General features: G+C 42.3%; 1 protein-coding gene across 1 annotated transcript in view; it reads left to right on the top strand.

Annotated features, from left to right (window-relative positions):
- Gabrg3 (gamma-aminobutyric acid type A receptor subunit gamma3) overlaps positions 1-10,500 on the top strand; it is a 606,777-nt gene extending 596,277 nt beyond the window's left edge. Inside the window, exon 10 of the mRNA XM_042277165.2 lies at positions 1,777-10,500. Coding sequence (XP_042133099.1) covers positions 1,777-2,058 — 282 coding nt within the window. The 3' untranslated portion in view covers positions 2,059-10,500. The remainder of the gene's footprint in view (positions 1-1,776) is intronic.
- Positions 10,501-17,384: the final 6,884 nt, after the last annotated feature.

Genomic DNA, 17,384 nt, shown 5'->3' with positions numbered 1-17,384 from the left:
GATTTCAGGGCTGACCATTGGCATCGGATAATCAATTGGTGTGCTCTTATCTGAAGAAAACTATTTCTTCCACTCTCAGAATTCCTTATTTGCCAGTAGTTCTTTGTGTAGCGTTGCAGCCTCACAGCCTCCCACCATTCTCTTTGGCATGTCTATTGGTGATGGCGTTGTTCACCTCACATTTGGGCAGTCATGTTGGTGAGACTTTATGGGTGTAGAGTCTGAGTACTAGGAGATACAATCTCACAGCAAACTCCCTGATCCTCTGGCTTTTACATTCTTTCTGCCCTCCTCCTTTACAAGGATCCCCCAAGTCTTTGATGCAGGAGTTGTTTTATAGATGTATCTGTTTTAGGCTCCATGACTCTGCATCTTGATTGGTTGTGGTTTTCTGTATTGGCTTCATCTGTTGCAAAGAGAAGTTTCCTTGATGAGGAATGAAAAGTACACTGACTTGCGGGTCCAAGGACAAATATTTAGAATATTGTTAAGGATTGTGCTAGTTTAATAAACTGATGGGTGTAGGTCCTCCTCCAAGATCCATGACTTCACTAGCCCTGGGTAACTGGCCAGGTTTCCAGTACCAGACATGGTTTCCCTTTCATTGAGCAGAACTTAAGTTCACCGAAGTGTGACACCACTGCACCATTAGGGTTATCATGCCATGTTGGCCATATTTGTGGTTCATAGGCATTATAGCTGTGTGGAACTGATGGTTACTTCCCCCTTTGGAAGCTCAACTGGAACCTTCTGGTATCGTAAAAGCTGGTCCACAGGGATAAGGCTTTCAGATCAGTTCCCGCTCAGGAGCCTCTGGATCCTGTGTCTGAAGTACACTGTGTCTTCAGCAGTGTCTTCAGATTTATCTTCCAGCTCTTGTGGGTAACAAAATCAATAGTAATAGACTGTATGCTTTGGTGGTCTCTTAACCTGCTCAGTAACTCAAAAGGGGGCTTCTCATGTCTGATATTATGGTGCTAGTCTATTTTTTTAAGAAGAGCATTTCTTAAAAAAACAAAAACAGACAGGCAAATCAGAAAGGTAAATCCTCCCACTTACCTTCCACTATTTAGTCAGATTTAAAAGTGCCTCTCCCTAATGGAACTCAGTGTAGAGTGTGGTTAATAGCTCTTGAGGGGTTGACAGCTGTCTGAAAACCTGGGGGTTCCATTGGAAGCCTCTTCTCAAGCTGGATGATTCCTTCCAGTTCTGCAAGAACAGTAAATGTTTAACTCTCCCTTTTCCTCCCATATTGCCTTTTCCAAGGCAGGAGGGCAGCTTGGGAATAGAGAGCATTCCAGCCACATAAGTTCAGGCTCTCTTTGCCTGGATTACATACAGTAACAGTGCTCTCTCACAATTTCAGCACATAACACCTGTTACTGTTTGCTAATCAGAATAGGTGCCATATTTATCTTCCCATGCTTTAATATCCATGTGTTTTATAATTGAAGGAATGAATCTATGGTGTGTACATATTTGTTACAAAGTAAGAGAATTGAGACTTGAAATCGTTAACACATTTGGAAAATGTGTGGCTCTCCTTTCATGCAAAATCTAGGGCATAAAGTTTTAAAACTGCAACCTGGTTTTCCTTGTTCACTGAGCTGCCATGGTGCAAAGAACAGGCAGTGCCCAGGGCTGGGTAAGTGTGGGCTAAGCATGGCCTGCATCCCTCTTCTCTGGTAGCAGATGTAAGATGTCCCTGTAGCTCAATGCTCCTCAGGCTGTTCTTACCTGCATTTCATGACTTCTGTGCTATTCTTGTGCCCGCAGAACTATTCTCTCCTGGATATGAGGCCTCCACCACCCGTGATGATCACGTTAAACAATTCCATGTACTGGCAGGAGTTCGAGGACACCTGTGTCTATGAGTGTCTGGATGGCAAAGACTGCCAGAGCTTCTTCTGCTGTTATGAAGAGTGCAAGTCGGGCTCTTGGAGGAGAGGCCGTATCCACATCGATGTCTCAGAGCTGGACTCATACTCCCGGGTCTTCTTCCCAACATCCTTCCTGCTGTTCAACCTGGTTTATTGGGTTGGATACCTGTATCTTTAAGTGCTGCTCTGAAGGATGACTGAAGAGTACTTGATTTATGTTTTCCCTTCCCCAATCCCCAGACAAGTAGTGACCAACCAAAAAAGTAGCAGGGAAGGACACTACTCGAGTTTGTTATGTTACCTTTCAGCAGCATGGGAAGTACCTGGAAAGTATTCCTTATAAATATTTCACACACACACACACACACACACACACACACACACACACACACACACACACCAATTGCATTCTAAAGTGATATTCTTGCTAACCCCCTCTTCAACCTGTAGTTTGGTATTTATGAATGGCCTTGGATACTAGAAGCTGCCAGTTACCATGCAAAGACACCTGTAAAACATGCAAACAACTATCCAGAGGTTCTCTCAGGCCCTCACCCTCATGTATCTTCCCTTTGTGCTCCTTGGCATGAGTGCCTGTGGGTCCAGCATCTCCTTAGTGGAGATGCTCTCGAGCTGACCTCACTCCGAGATCCAGCTTGAACCACAGTCAGCCTCGGTCCCTTCTGTGAGGTCCGTTTGCTCAGGCACTGCTGTGCGTAGCTAGCTCCCCTCTTCCTGGCACCCTTCCTGCCTGCCTGGGAGGTGCTCATATGTATCAGCCACAAGTTTCCATCTGTGGGGAAAAAAATGTGACTTTTAAAACTTGTTGCTGAGACCACACTGCTACTTGTCTCTAAATCTTACAAAGTAGTAACTTTCTTACATCAGTATTTGTATACTGGGTACCTGGACCAGTTGGGTTTCAATTCAGCATTTCTGTTAGAACTGTGTTTTACAGGACCAAGTCTCAGTCTCAAATGAAGAGTGTAGCTTATATTATTGTTAGGGGTTCAGTAACCGTCTTCATCCTCTAAAGACATGCAATATGGATAGGCCTTTGTTTTGAAACTGTATTCCAGAGTGTGAAATAATGTAGACAAGTATTTAATCATGAACTTTAACATTCAAGCCAAACCAACATTAGATGCAAAAAAAAAACATGGGTAATGGTTATCTTCAATTATACATTTTGATGAGCAAAAATTATTTTATACTTTGAAATATGGACACATAGCAAAATCCCAAAGAACTCTCCCCCCACAAAAAAATCAGTTCTCTTTTGATATTTTTATAACACAAATTTGCTTCTTGATATTAGTTCTTTGCTATAACCAGATGCTCTTGCACACTTGAGGTCTGTGACCCTTTTGAAGTATCCTCTGTTGGGGACAAGCAGACCTTGGCACTCCTCAGCAGTCAGTATCTTGGCGTTATTACAGCATTCACTATAGAATCCCTATGTGCTTTGCTTTCACAAAGCTGAATTAACTTTATTGAAAGTCATTCAGTTTTCCATTTCTATTATATATACTGTATGATGACATAGAAAAAGTAAAACATTATACAAATAGAATATATAAAAGTGCTGACTTCCCCCAGCTATTTAGATGTATTTTGGAAATGGAGATGGCTATGGGAGAGACCAGAAAAACTGAAACTACGCATTTTTGCTAATTCTTTCTAATACTGTTGCACATGAAGTGAGTGTGGAAATAGGTACAGCTGCTCAGTTGGAAGGGTAATAATGGCTGTCTATGTGTGAGAGATATCCAGTGTTTTCTCCTGAGTTTCAACTAACAAACTAGTTTGATAGTTACTACCTAAGCCATTTGGCCTCTAGTTAGAAAATTCAATTTAAAAATTTAAATAATAAATACTTGTGGAGAATAAGCTGAAGAGAGTGGCTTAAATTAAATGTCTCCTCTGTTGGGGGCAGTTTTTCATATAGTACACTAGTATCTCTGAAACTCTCACCTTTGACAGGCCTGCTCTAGAGGCACCCACAGCACTGAAGTCAAAGAGAAAGCAACACGTACAATTGCAAACACTAGACATTTAGAATTTCCAATCAGAATCTTTAGCCTGTTACATTTCAAAAGTTCTGGACAAAACTAAATTTTCTAGTAATTTTCTTTTCCCAAGGACTAAAACCTACAAGGAGTTACCATAGCAGAACTGACTCCCTGCTACCTTAGAACAACTCCATAGTTTTGCCTCTGTGCTCAAAACTTCTCAATAGTGAGACTCTTACATGCAAGACGTCCATACCAGTAGCCAGTCATCATCTCCTGCCCAACCTTGGACAGGCTGATTAAAACACTGAAAACCAGCACATGTTCTGGGAGCATGCAGTGCCAGTTTCTCAGTAAAATTCAATCATCTGTGTCAGTCTGACTCTCCAGGATAAACCATTCTGTTTCATGAAGCAGGAGAGATGTCTGCCCATTGTCAGGGGCAAAGCCTGGGGCTTCAAAGCATGAACTTTGAGGAGAGTCTGGTGCACCAGGAGGAGAGTGAGAAATGCATCCCCTCCTTAGACCCCAGTTCTCCTTACTTGATGAAGAGGGGCATGTGTGTGGCACACAAGCCCCAGCCTGCTGTACTCTGTCCCATCCTACTCTGTTTTTGTTTTTGTTTTGGTTTTGGGTTTTTGTTTTTGTTTTTGTTTTTTTGCATATAGAGCTGTGGGATGCTTGGGTAGTGGTCTGAACACCCTGCATTTCAAAGGTGCTACTATGTCCCTCCCTCTTAGAAGCACTCCAAATGAGTAGACTGTTTGAACAGAGGTTCCAGGTTTCCGACCACTGTGGATCACACTGAAAACTGTGACTGTCTCCATTAAACTACATCCTGGAGGATGGGGGAAAACTAAAGATATTTTATATACCAGTTGAATTAAAGCAAAACATCTCTTCAAAGCCTAGACAGTTTCCCCATGGGTGTCCCCGATGTAGGGTGGAAGACAGTGCTAATAATTTTACTATAGACCCAGCCAACACTGCCCCCAGTTTACCCAACATATGCCTTAAAATGAAAGTTAAGCCCCCAGTTTTTCCATTTTCCAGAAGTTTCCATTTCTTGCAGTAACCTGTATGTCATACTAAATTTTACTGTTTTTTTTTAAATGCATGGATGAAAATAGGATTTCATTTCTTTATATGACAACCAGGCATCTTCACTTTTGCTGAGTTAATTGCAAACCTTTATGGATTCTTCGAACATGGAAATGCTTGTCCTTAACCACAAGCCATTTCAATGTTCCATGTGGGAACCTGAGGGTAAGTGTCCACAGAACTGCACTGTTCCAGACTATTTGACCTGGTAATAAGCTGCTGCAGTGAGAGATGTTTAGATGTGTGTTGTAGCTCTAAATGACACCACATCTGAAATCGATAGATGCAAGGGACCAGGAATCCCATTTCACATCAATTTGTCTTAACCCCACTAGGAAGCAGTGGTCCACTCAATCCAAAGGGCTAGGAAACAAAACAAAACAACACCTCTGCCTCCTTGGTCATTTTGATCTCAGATACCAAACTGAAATTTTTATTTGAAACTTGAAGAATCGAAGCTGGTCCCAGATGCCATTATTGCATTCTATCATTTTAGTGCCCTTGAGGCACCAAGCATTTTGAATCTGTTTGTGGTTTGGCAACTGTTTTTAAGTATTTTATTTTCTTTTAGAATTCAAAAACACATGAGTTTCTATATTAAAAAAGTAAAATGACTAGAGATAAACATAGTAAATAACTAAGTATAAATTGCAATGTTGAGTTCCATTTATACTGATAGATTGTTGATTTGGAGCTTTAGAACACAAGTATATGGAAAAATGTTGGGAAATGGGAAGGAAAGAAATAGAATGCTAACACAGCAAGTGTCTTATTCACAGTTTTCCCTGAGCTCCCTTCAAATGGCTACAAATGCCCCATAGTGAACATTGGGTCTAAGGGTATGCAGTACCAGGAATCCATGCTCTCCATGGAAGCATGGCCCAAGAACTGAATGCTGATGAAGCTCTCAGCATGGACAAGCCCATCTCTGATCCCTCATTGTCTTACCTTCCATTGCAAACATAGATTCTAACTTAATGCAGAGGAGGAAAGACCTGTGACTTGAGATGAGAAGGTAACAGCTAACAAGTCCCAGAACAAGAATTTGCTTTATTTTTTTAACTACATTATGGTTTTGAAGCCTTGAAGTTAGGATGTTCCTGCTTCCCCCTTTTAAAATTTCTCCAGCTTATAAGATAATAACCCCATGGTAAAAAGCTTTTTCTGATTCCGTTAAGGTTAAAAAAGAAGACGTTTCTGTTTATTTGCTTCCAGGATGTCTTTTAGTTGAATGATGCTTTGGTTCAAATATTCCCAGTAAGATGTTTCTGAAACCTCCTTGTTACTTCTCCTGCAATAAAATCCCAATCTTAAACCAGCTTACATAAATCAGTGCTAAAATCTGAATTGAACTCTTATTGGTCGTTCAAAAGTTTCCCATGCATTGAGTTAACCAGGATCTTTTTTTTTTTTTTTACATTATGTTATGTGAGCTAGTAAATATTCACACACACACACACACACACACACACACACACACACACACACACACAGACACGACACCACACCCAAAGTAAGGAAAGTTTGAATGTTGCTTTGGCTAGAAGCTACAGTTAAAAGGAAGCTAGAAAGTGTTATATATGGTAATTGAGGCAAATGTAAACGGTTTTGTTTGGTCTAGTCAGTTAAGACCAAAGTTAAGACTACTTTACCACTTCATTTTTCACATCTGTAAACAGTACAGGGTTGTCCTGGCCCAGGAAACAGGCTGCACAGGGTGAATCAAGAATGGTTACTGTGGGGAAGAAAGGCTCTCTGTCTGCTGGATAGTTTAAACTGAACAGGTTGGGAGAAAATGGCTTTCAACAACAAACCTCCCAAACTGAGCTGGTCCCTGCTTTGTTTTGTTCTTTTCTAAATATTTAAAGATGCTTCTTTGTATTTTTGCAAACAAGTGCAGTCTGCCTTCTGTACCCATGTATTCTGAATCTGTAATTTCAACCGCTTTCAAGAATATCAAACACTTTTGTCTCTATACCTAGCAAGGGCAGGCATTTCTTCTTGTCATTATTTCCCTAAATATAACAGAGTAACAGAGGCTGACGTAGAATTTATATTGTCTTAAGCAGTGTAAGCCACCTCATGGTGACTGAATGTATAGGGAAGAATGTGCATAGTGTCTATGCATATCATGTACCACTTTATTCAAAGGATTGTGCAACTGAGGGTTCTGTTATCTTGAGGTGGCCTGGGACCAGTCCCCTACAAATTTGGAGGAGTGACTGTAATGTTTACATTTCCTATAACAGACTTAGATCCAGATGTCTCCTGGTTGCCCTGCCCACTAAAGTACCATCTCAGTAAGTGTACATAACAAAGCCAATGGTCATTTTCTTAAATATGCATTTCTTAGATCAGGTGCTTACAACATGGCTATTTCAGTCCCTGGAATAACAGACAGCTCAAAATTATGATATCATTACTAGCTTCCATTCACAAAAGAAATTTCCCATTTACCACTGATCGTTTTTTAATGCATAGGACTTTATATAGTGAACCCCCAAATCACTTTAGGCAAAAAGACCTTTGACCCTTCACTATAGCTTTATGAACATTGTGAGAATCACTGTGGAAGCTAGAAAGGTCACACATGGCTGACGCAAAGGTGACATAGGTCCACCTTCTGGTTTTCTCCCAGAACAGGCTCAGTACTTAATGTATAAGTCTGCTGCCTGGAAGAGGCAGGCGAATCCTTCTGGCAAGGATGTGCCTGTGCCAACTAAACAATCTTTCAGGACAGCTGGCTGGATAGACAATCATAAGCCTTCTTGTCAATTGTCGTGGGAGCCCAGACCTGCCTACATCACTTTCTTAAATGTCAAGCTGGTATCCTGACTCACAGGAATCTGCTGGGAAAAGTCTCCAGACACATCCTAAAAGTCTTCCCATTGTGGGATTGGGATTGTCAGGGACAATTGATGAGGGCTTTGAAATAACTAGTATTTACTGCAACAGATTTTTATCAAGAATTTTTCAGGTTTATAACAGGGAGGATTTTTATCAATTTTATGTTTTGTGTGAAGTCCCTCAACACACACAACTCCACATTGGGAAGACCCTACTGCCCAACCCTTTGTCTAGCCTTGGCAGGCACAGATGATATTCAGTTAACTGGCCACATCATTATATCCTTGCACTTTCAGGGTGGCCTGGAAATTATAAATAAAAATGAAGAAGGATAAGGAACAAACAATAGCTTAAGAAACTCTCCCCATGATTAAAAGCAGAAAATGCACATAACCTTGATGGCTGAAGTTTCAACTTGTCCGTCAGATATGAAGGAAGGGTGTGTCATGACATCCATCATGGTTGTTGTCCATGTTCTAGCCTGTAGCTATTGATGCAGTGCAAAGATTTGGTGTCTTTTCTAAGCTACAACGAAATTATGTCACATATTAAGAAAAATGATGACAAGCTTTTTAAAAGTTTAATTTTAATACTATTTCAGAATCCAAATTGTTTGTTCTTTCCTCAGAAGTCCACCCACCCTGCTTCAGGGATTTCCCAACACTTGAGGAAGGCATGCCACCCTGCATTTATTTCCTCACTACTTTCCTTCTTTTCATTTTTACCTCATTTGATATTTTTAGCCACTTCCTTCTACACAACATTTTAATTGGCAAGGAACTATGTCTTTTTTCTAATGTGGCTGCGTCTTTGGAAGCTGTGTTGCCCAAAGAAACCACCACTCTGTTTCTATCCATGTCATTTGGGTCTAGGAGTTACCGCCCAGGAGTTCAAGTTGCCATTTTCTTTAACTATAGTCACTTTAACTATATAGTAGTGAAGTGTTTACTATTGTTTTCTCTCTTTTTTCCAGCTTAGAGTAATGATGGAAACACCCCAAAAAGGCACAATGGCCAATTGTGCTAGCTAGCCACGTTTACATACTGACATGTTTGTGTAGAGATACATGTTTTCTTTATAAGCAGCTCCTGGACTCAGCAAAGCTTTGCTTGTTTGTGTTTTCCATGGAAGACTCTAGAAGAGTGACAGTTTTCAGGGACTGATCTGTATCTTGTTTTAAGTGATGGGGTAGCTTGTGTTTACATGCAGTGACGTGTGTTTTTTGTGTTTGTATGTACAGCGGTAAAACTGAACAACTTATTAATATGTGTGTTACTCTACCCATCACCCCAAATTTAGTTGAAACACTTAGGAGCACAGCTTCCTAGTGATAGCATGTTAGCTTAGTGAGCCTCTGGTTAAGGCTAACAGGAAACAGGGGAAGAAGGGGGAAGGGAGAGAGGGGCCCAGATAGAGTAAGAGACAATCATTGTATTTTCCCAAAATATGGGAGATCATGTCCTTTAAGAAAAAAATCAAGATGAGCTGCCTGACCCGAAGCTGATGTGGAGAACATGTAAGCACCACCAAGTTACTTGGGTGCCTTGATTATTTGTGTACTGTGGCCAGGTTTATCTGATGAGGTCAAAGTACTTCTCAATATTTAGATAATACATGGACGTTGCAGTGCTTATTTGAGAAGCCATGAAACTGTTCACAAATAAACCTAGGTAGGATCGGGGCTGGCTTGAACTTTCAAAGTCTAAGAGTCAGCCACACAGTACGCAGGGCGATTCTGTGAAGGAAAACTTTCATAGTCCTGGGCTATGTCCCAAGCAAAAAGATGTGAGATCGACTGTCTTCTTGGAGTCCTTACAGCCTGTGGAGCCTGTAGTGGGCTGATTCCAGAATCCTACAGCATTTTAACATCAGTTCTGAGCAAGGGTTGAGTGTAAAAAGGATTGCCTGGGAGGCGGGTGACCTGTCCTGCCCAAGTGGTGGCCCCACAGAGAGCTAGGGTCAGGGTCAGAGGATGGCCCCTCACCAGTGACTTTCAAGAGCCCTGGGTGCTCTGCTGTCCCCGAGGGCCCTCCTCTCCACCATAAAACATGTCTCCCTGTACCCTGCATCTCGTGGTGTCCTAGTGAAGCGAGGGCGCCCTTGTGCCCAACGTGCCTTGGCGACCCCGGCGGCACCGCGCCCTGCCTTGCACGTCGCGACCCCGCCGAGCCCTCGGGGCCAAGCCCAGCCAGAAGCCAGCTGAGCCTCACGGCTGGGTTGCCCTCTGTATTTGTATTTGGATTCCTACGTTTGTACTTCTGATACAAATAAATGCACATGTTGTCAGAAATACTGAACTGCACGTCCTTCTGGTTTGAGCAGCAACTGGTTGGGCACTACCGGCATTGGGGATGAGAGAGAACAACTGTCCCTCTCAGATGCCCATCTCTTGGGAGTCAGATGCCTTAACAGATTCTACACCTGGGGAGTAGGTCAGGATGGTTATGGGAGCAAAGTTAAAAGGGTTAGTTCTGCAGGACGCTTCTCCCTCCACTCCTGCCAAAGCTCATTTACAGAGACCTTCAAGGCAACCATGGGAAGCAGGAAACTTCAATCCAGTCAAGACAAGGCAGCTGCGCCAGCCTCCAGATCTCACCCGCAGTACAAGAGTGGATTCGACCGGAAATGAGCTGGTGGTATGAGGAGACACGATCTCCCAGCAAACTCCCTGATCCTCTGCCTCTTACAATCTATCTGCCCCCTTCCACATTGTTCCCTGAGCCTTTGATGGAGTGTTTTGTAGATGTATCCATTGGAACAAGGTTCTACAACTCAACATTTTCATTGGTTGTGGTTTTCTGTAAGTGGTCTCTTTCTGTTACAAGAAGATGTCTCCTTAATGAAGGGTAAAGATTACACTGATCTGTGGGTACAAGGACAAATTGTTTATAGATTGTTGTTAGGGATTATGCTAATGTAATTAAATTGTAGGTCCTCCTCCAATATCCATGACTTCATTAGCACTGAGCAGTTAGCTTTCCAGTACTAAGCTACACCCAAAAGTCTCACCAACATGACAACCTAAACATGAGCTGAAAGAGGATGTCACCAATAGGCATGCCAAAGTAGACAGGAGAAAGCACATGGGGCTTCAACCCTACACAAAGAAATACAGACAAGAAATGCTGAGAGTGGGAGAAAAGTCTTCCCCAGGGAGGAGCACACTGACTGTTCACCAAACACCAAATGGTTAGGCCCAAAAAATGTACATACGAGTAACATTATACAGACTAAGCAGGTTATATTTAGGAATATATACATATGTATGTATATATATATATATATATATATATGCATGTAATAATAATTAATAAACAAAAGAGACCATAAATTTGAAAGAGAGAAAGGAAGGGTATATGAGAGACTTTTGAGGGATTTTAGAAAGGGAGAAATGTTGTAATTATATTATCACCAAAAAAAAAATAGTTTGGGGGTGGGGGCAAGTCCTACTCTGGCACCATCAGTGGCTGGGATCCAAGACTATCTGAAGGTCGAACATTGGTCCCCTTGACAAGGACACTGCTGCCCAAATAGGACATAGAGGGTGGTCATGGCATACAATAGTAATCCCAGTCATTATTAATGGGGCAGTTTAGAACAATCCAGTTTGGGCTACATAGGTAGATGCTGTCTCTCCAAACAAAAACAATAAAACGGAGAATCGGATATAATATCATTACAAACAACAAAATTAAACAGAAAAGCAACTACCATGGGGCTCAGTGGACTTTAGAAGCTTCTATGTCACACTTTGGTCCATGGGAATTGGACATATTTTTCTAAGCAGAACAAACCCAGGTTGAGAATTGAGACTTCATATATTAGTTTTGCCCTTCCTGGATGAGCTTTGCACAGAAGGAGTGGAGGACAGTGGAGAATGGGAGACTTTGTCAGCACAGACCACTTCCCATGCGGGACAATCTCCTAGGACATATGTCAGTGTTCATGATGTTAACTCTGGGACTGATCTTATGCTTGAGAATGGAGAACATGCCATGCTCATTAACTCCTTCTTAAAGAGTTGTGGTCCAGACGTTTGTGATCAAAGGAGCACCAGAACACCTGGCATTTCTTGAGGACAGACTACACACACTCAGTCATTCACTCCTTAAAGCACCTGGTTATGGAGGTCCTGACTCTGTCATCAGTTTATCCAGGAAATAGCTGACACTTGACATACTTAGCAAAGTGTAAAAAGAAAAAAAAAAAAGGTGGATCCAAAAGCTGCAAGTGTGACTTCACACCTCCAGTCAGTCTTTCCATAACCTTGGTAGCATGGGGTAGACCATAGAGGCAATTCTTTGGATATTGTAGACATTTAACTCATTTAAAATTACTTATTTTTTTAGAGGGTTCACTTTATTTAAATATCTTTTAAATATGCTGTAATGTTGGTCTGGGGTCACCTGTGTGTGGTAGGGACCCACATGAATCAATAACAGCTGCTCCAAACAAAACAAGACAAACCCCCCCCCCAAAAAAAAAAACAGTGGGGCATTTGGCTGTTCTCTTGGTTGGTGGTTTCATTTGTGAATTAGGAACAGCACTTTCTCTTTGCTCAGTGATCCCAGGTCATGCCCACAGCCTGGCAGTGCTGCTTAAAAGGAGAAACTTCACAAAGAACCAAGGAGAAGCGGGACTCTGCCCCAATATCCTGTTGTTTTATCTTTTCTAAAAACTCTTCAGTGAATTTCTCTGAAGCCATAGATTTTTGGAGATAGTATAATCAAAAGGGCACCACTCCCTCCTCAACTCCTGCCTGAAGCAAATTTACATAACGCCCAGTTCAGAAGGAAATGCCCAAGACCTGTTTCCCAGAAAGCAACAGGCACTCTGAAGAGGTAGGAGCCTGAGGACATGTCTAGTAAACTATTTTAAGGATACAGAAATGAGAAGGGACACACTCCAGAGCTGGTATGGCTGGTAATATATAAATGATTAAGGATAATTAATAGTTAATTCCATGAGACACTTAACAAGGAATTTCAGCACCTACAGCCAATGACAGCAAAACTCAGCACTTTCCTGCTAGAGTATAAAGGAAGAATTCCAAATCTCTGGACACTGAGGATGTCATAATGGATAAATCAGTATGACCAGTATGTATGCCATCTGAGCACAGGCAGAACTCAAAGATATACCCCTCACCTGGAGACTAAGAAAGTCATTTAGTGAGAGAAACCCAGGCAACTACTGTGGCACAGATGACAGTAGGAAATGACACTCAGCATCTCTGGTTTTGGTGGGACTCACGATATCCAAAAGGAGCAGAGCTAGGTGGCAAAGTGCAGCCTCCAGACACAGCAGATTCACTCCACATGACCAGTCCTTGGGACTAAGAAGAAGCCATGGTGTGTTGAGATGTGTCTCTCCCTGAGGTGACTAGCCATCCACCTGGTATCAGGTTCATTACACTGAAGCCTCTATATCCTTGAATTGACACTAAATGGTCTTGTCCTTTCAAACAAGTAAAGAATTTAAAGTCTTCCAGTTAAGACTTTGCCTGTCCTGTCTCATAGCCATGAACGTGCTTGCAGAGGGACTCCATAGGCCATGAGAGCTCACACATCATGTGGCTCTTCAGGCAGTGAAACCAGCTTTTCAGATGTTCTCATGGATTTTTTTAAACGCATGGAAATGGATGCTTTCATTGGTGACAAAAGTTTAAATATCAATGTGTGATCCGATAAATCGTGTGTGAATATGCCCAGACTTTCCAATCAGATAAGTCATATTTTCTAATAATAGCTGCAACCCAATGGAATAGAAATAAAGAGAAAGAGTGATAAACATCAGAGGAAAGCAAGTGTTAACCAAAGGTGACTTAGAGAAAATAGGAATACCAAATTGCTAGGCACACATCTTTTTCATTTTTTATTTCTTTCTTTTTCACAATCAAAGCATTTTATTAGCATATAGTCACAGGAAAAAGTGATGGCCTTCATAACAACGTTATTGTTTGTTTGGGTACTCTGACATATTTACTCACCATAATCCTTCCCTTTCCTCTCTTCCCTCAACAACATACCTCCCTTCCCCGGTAGTTACAAGTCCTCCATATATTTTCAGGGTGTGGTGTGGTGTGTGTGTGTGTGTGTGTGTGTGTGTGTGTGTGTGTGTGTGTGTGTGTGTGTGTAAGTTCTAACTGACACATATGAGAGAAAATTATGTTGTATTTATCATTTGGGGTCACTCAACATGATGATCTTCAATTCTATCCATCTTCCTCCAAGTAACAGTTTCCTTCTTCTTTACTAGCAGACAAACATCCAGTGTGTACAGATACCAACTGTCTTCATTCATTCATCTCTTCATGGATAGCTAGGCTGATTCCATAACTACACTTTGCAAATGGCCCCATAATCTTTGACGTCTTGGGGTACACTCCCAGGGGGAGTGTAGCTGGATCATGTGGTAGTTTCATTTTCACTTTGTTGAAGAACCTCCAGGAAGATTTCCATCATGGCTTTTCTAGTTTACACTCCTTCCAGCAGCAAGTTCATCCCTACTGCCCTTTGTAAAGACAGCTGTTCTCATGGGGCATGATGGAACCTCACTGTAAATCTGCATTTTCCTAAAGGTGAACATGTCCAGCATGCATCTACTGGCCATGTGCATTTCAACATTTGAGAAGTATCTGTTTATTCATCTTGACCAATTGCTAGTTGAACTATTTGGCTCTTGTGTTTAGTTTTTGAGGTTTAAAGAATCATTCTAGATATTAATTCCCTGCCAGATGTCTAAGGACAAAGATTTTTCTCCCATTCAATAGGCTCTTTCTTCATAGTTGTTTGCTTACAGAAGATTTTTAGTTTGACGGCATCTCATTTGGCAATGCTTAAATTGATTTCCTAAGTTACTGGAGTCATTTCCAGAAAGCTGGGCATTCACATTGAATCTGACCTGCCCCACCCACCTTCCTCTGAGTTACTGTGACAGGCTGTGGTAAAGCATAACCATCCATGTATGCTCATCGTGGAGTAGAAAATCATTGCACTTGGGGAAGCAGCTACAGTTATAAAAGCAAACTGAAATACAGTGTCATTTTAAGGAGTCTATTTGATCAAGCAGCAGTTCATGAGAAGTATAACCCTGGATCAGAAGTGGTTCAGGAGTTTCAACAGAGGGATTCTGGTGAAGGGTGACACAAGATGAAGAAGAGAATAAAGCAGAGAAGACGCACAGTTGATTACACTTTGTAAGGTGTTTTGCTTTATGTGTTCTGCTGGGAAGCTTGTGGTCCTTTAACTATGGTGGTTTACTGCTTCTAATTCATGGGCTTGTTCTCTTTTTCTTTAATACAGGCATTTATAAGAACGGGTCCTGGTTAAGAGCTTTTTATATCCATAGACCCAGCAAGGATGAGGTAACGTGTGGCAATCTCTGCCTAGCACACTTCAAGCCTGGGCTCCAGTACACCAGACCTAAAAAGAAGCAGCACTAGGAACTTCAAAGGGAGCATGCAAAGATGTGCAGATCACCCACTGAAAACAAAGCTTTAAAAGACTTCTGCTCTTTCCTCCAATGGGGAAATTGTGAGAAAATGTATGGCTGGGAGAATATTTCCCACTTAAAAAAAATAAAAATAAAATAAAAATAAACTCCCTTAAAAATGGGAGGTTGAACTTGGAGCTTATGCAGGGACATTTGGCTCAGTTTGGGAGGAGGGGAACTGGACCTGCCTGGACTGAGTCTACCAGGTTGATCGCAGACCTTGGGAGAGGCTTTGACCTGGAGGAGATGGGAATGGGGAGTGGGCTGGGGATAAAGGGAGAGGGTGGGAGGGGGGAGAACAGGGTAACCCATGGCTGATATGTAGAACTGAATGGTATTGTAAAATAAAATAAAAGGGAAAAAATGGGAGGTTTTAAAAGCCAGCTGTGGTGGTTTGAGGAAGAAGCGCCTTCCCTAAGGAGACATTTGAACACTTGGTCCCCAGCAGGTGGTGCAGTTTGGGAAGGTCTAGGTGGTGTAGCCTCGCTGGAGAAAGGAAGTCACTGGGGGTGGGATTTGAGAGTTTATACCTCACCCTACTTCTAGGTTTCTCTCTCTTCTTTGTGACTACGGTTGAGGATGTGATCTCTCAGCTTCCTGCTCCAGCCACCATGTCCGATGTCCTGCCTCGCAGCTATGATGGACTCTTATCCTTCTGGAACCATAAGTTCAAATAAACTCTTCCTTCCATAAGTGGCTTTTGGCCATGACTATTTTTTATCACAGCAAGAGAAAATTAATTAATAGACCAATATTCTTCATTTCATTATTCCCTTCCATGGAAAAGCCCACTTTGCCCAGCTCCTCGTGTACAAACCTGAGCTGTATAGACATGTGGGCCTGGAGCACTCTCTTCAGAGTTCCTTCAGTACCTCTGCTGAGCGTCTTACCTCAAACCTGAAGCAGGAGCCAGAAACAGGTGTGTGGGACACATCTGCCCACTTCGGTGGAAGCATAGGAAAGGAGGCCCCATGAGAAGCTGGCATCTGGAAGATGAGACCAAGCCCACCATTTAGGTAGATATGGGGAGACAGAGAAGGATTACGTTAGGTTAGGTAACTGTCTTCTCTGTAAGCAATGTGATCCCAGGTGTAAGGAGTCCCACTCAGACTCTGTCTTTGGGGCTATGATATCACAGCTCATAAGCTCTGAAGACTCGGCTGCTAAGGTTGATCCCAGCCTTTGTACTTCTCACCCCTGGACCCATCTATGGTGGGCCCAGCTCTGCCCTTTGTGTGACCCTCTGTCCATTCTGCACATCCATCAGCTGGGAAAGGGAATGAGACACTCCCAGGAAACATGTTGGTAGAAAATGCTTTAAAATGGCTGCATTCCTTTAGCTGAGAGTGAGGGACACTGTTACTACCTGTTGGCTGCCGAGGAGGCTGGGAAATGTGGTCCAGCTCCACATACTGCAAGAAGGGAGTATGAATGTTGGTGGGCAAGAGTCTCTACCATGAACACAAACAGAAGCGAAAGAGCAATTCAAATATCAGAAAGCAATATCAGAAATGCAAAGGATCAGCACACCAGGTACCAGTGGACTCCATCAATGACAACACCTGCTGACTACAGGAAATACCATCCAGATCTACCAAATGAAATCCAAGTTAGCAGATGCATCAGCTCATAAGTGGTATTGTTCTTTCCACCTCAGAATTATCTCTGTCCTAGTTAGGGTTACTATTTCTGTGATGAAACACCATGACCAAGAGCAACTTGGGGAGGAGAGGGTTTACTTGGCTTGTGTTTCCACATCTCGGTCCATCAATGAAGGAAGTCATGACAGGAACTCAAACAGGGCAGGAAACTGGAGGCAGGAGCTGATATACAGAGGCCATGGAGGGGCGCTGCTTACTGGCTTGCTCCTCATAGCTAGCTCAGTCTGTTTTCCTACAGAACCCAGGCCCACCAGCCCAGGGATGGCACCACAATGGACTGGGCCTTCCCCATCAACCTCTAATTTTAAAAAAATGGTGTACAAGTTTTCCTACAGTCCAATTTTATAGAGGCATTTTCTCAATTGAGGTTCCCTCCTCTCAGATGACTC

Source organism: Peromyscus maniculatus, chromosome 1 (genome assembly GCF_049852395.1).
Source record: "Peromyscus maniculatus bairdii isolate BWxNUB_F1_BW_parent chromosome 1, HU_Pman_BW_mat_3.1, whole genome shotgun sequence".
Lineage (NCBI taxonomy): Eukaryota > Metazoa > Chordata > Mammalia > Rodentia > Cricetidae > Peromyscus > Peromyscus maniculatus.
The sequence above is the reverse complement of the archived record's forward strand: the minus strand, read 5'-3'. Positions and strand labels throughout refer to the sequence as shown.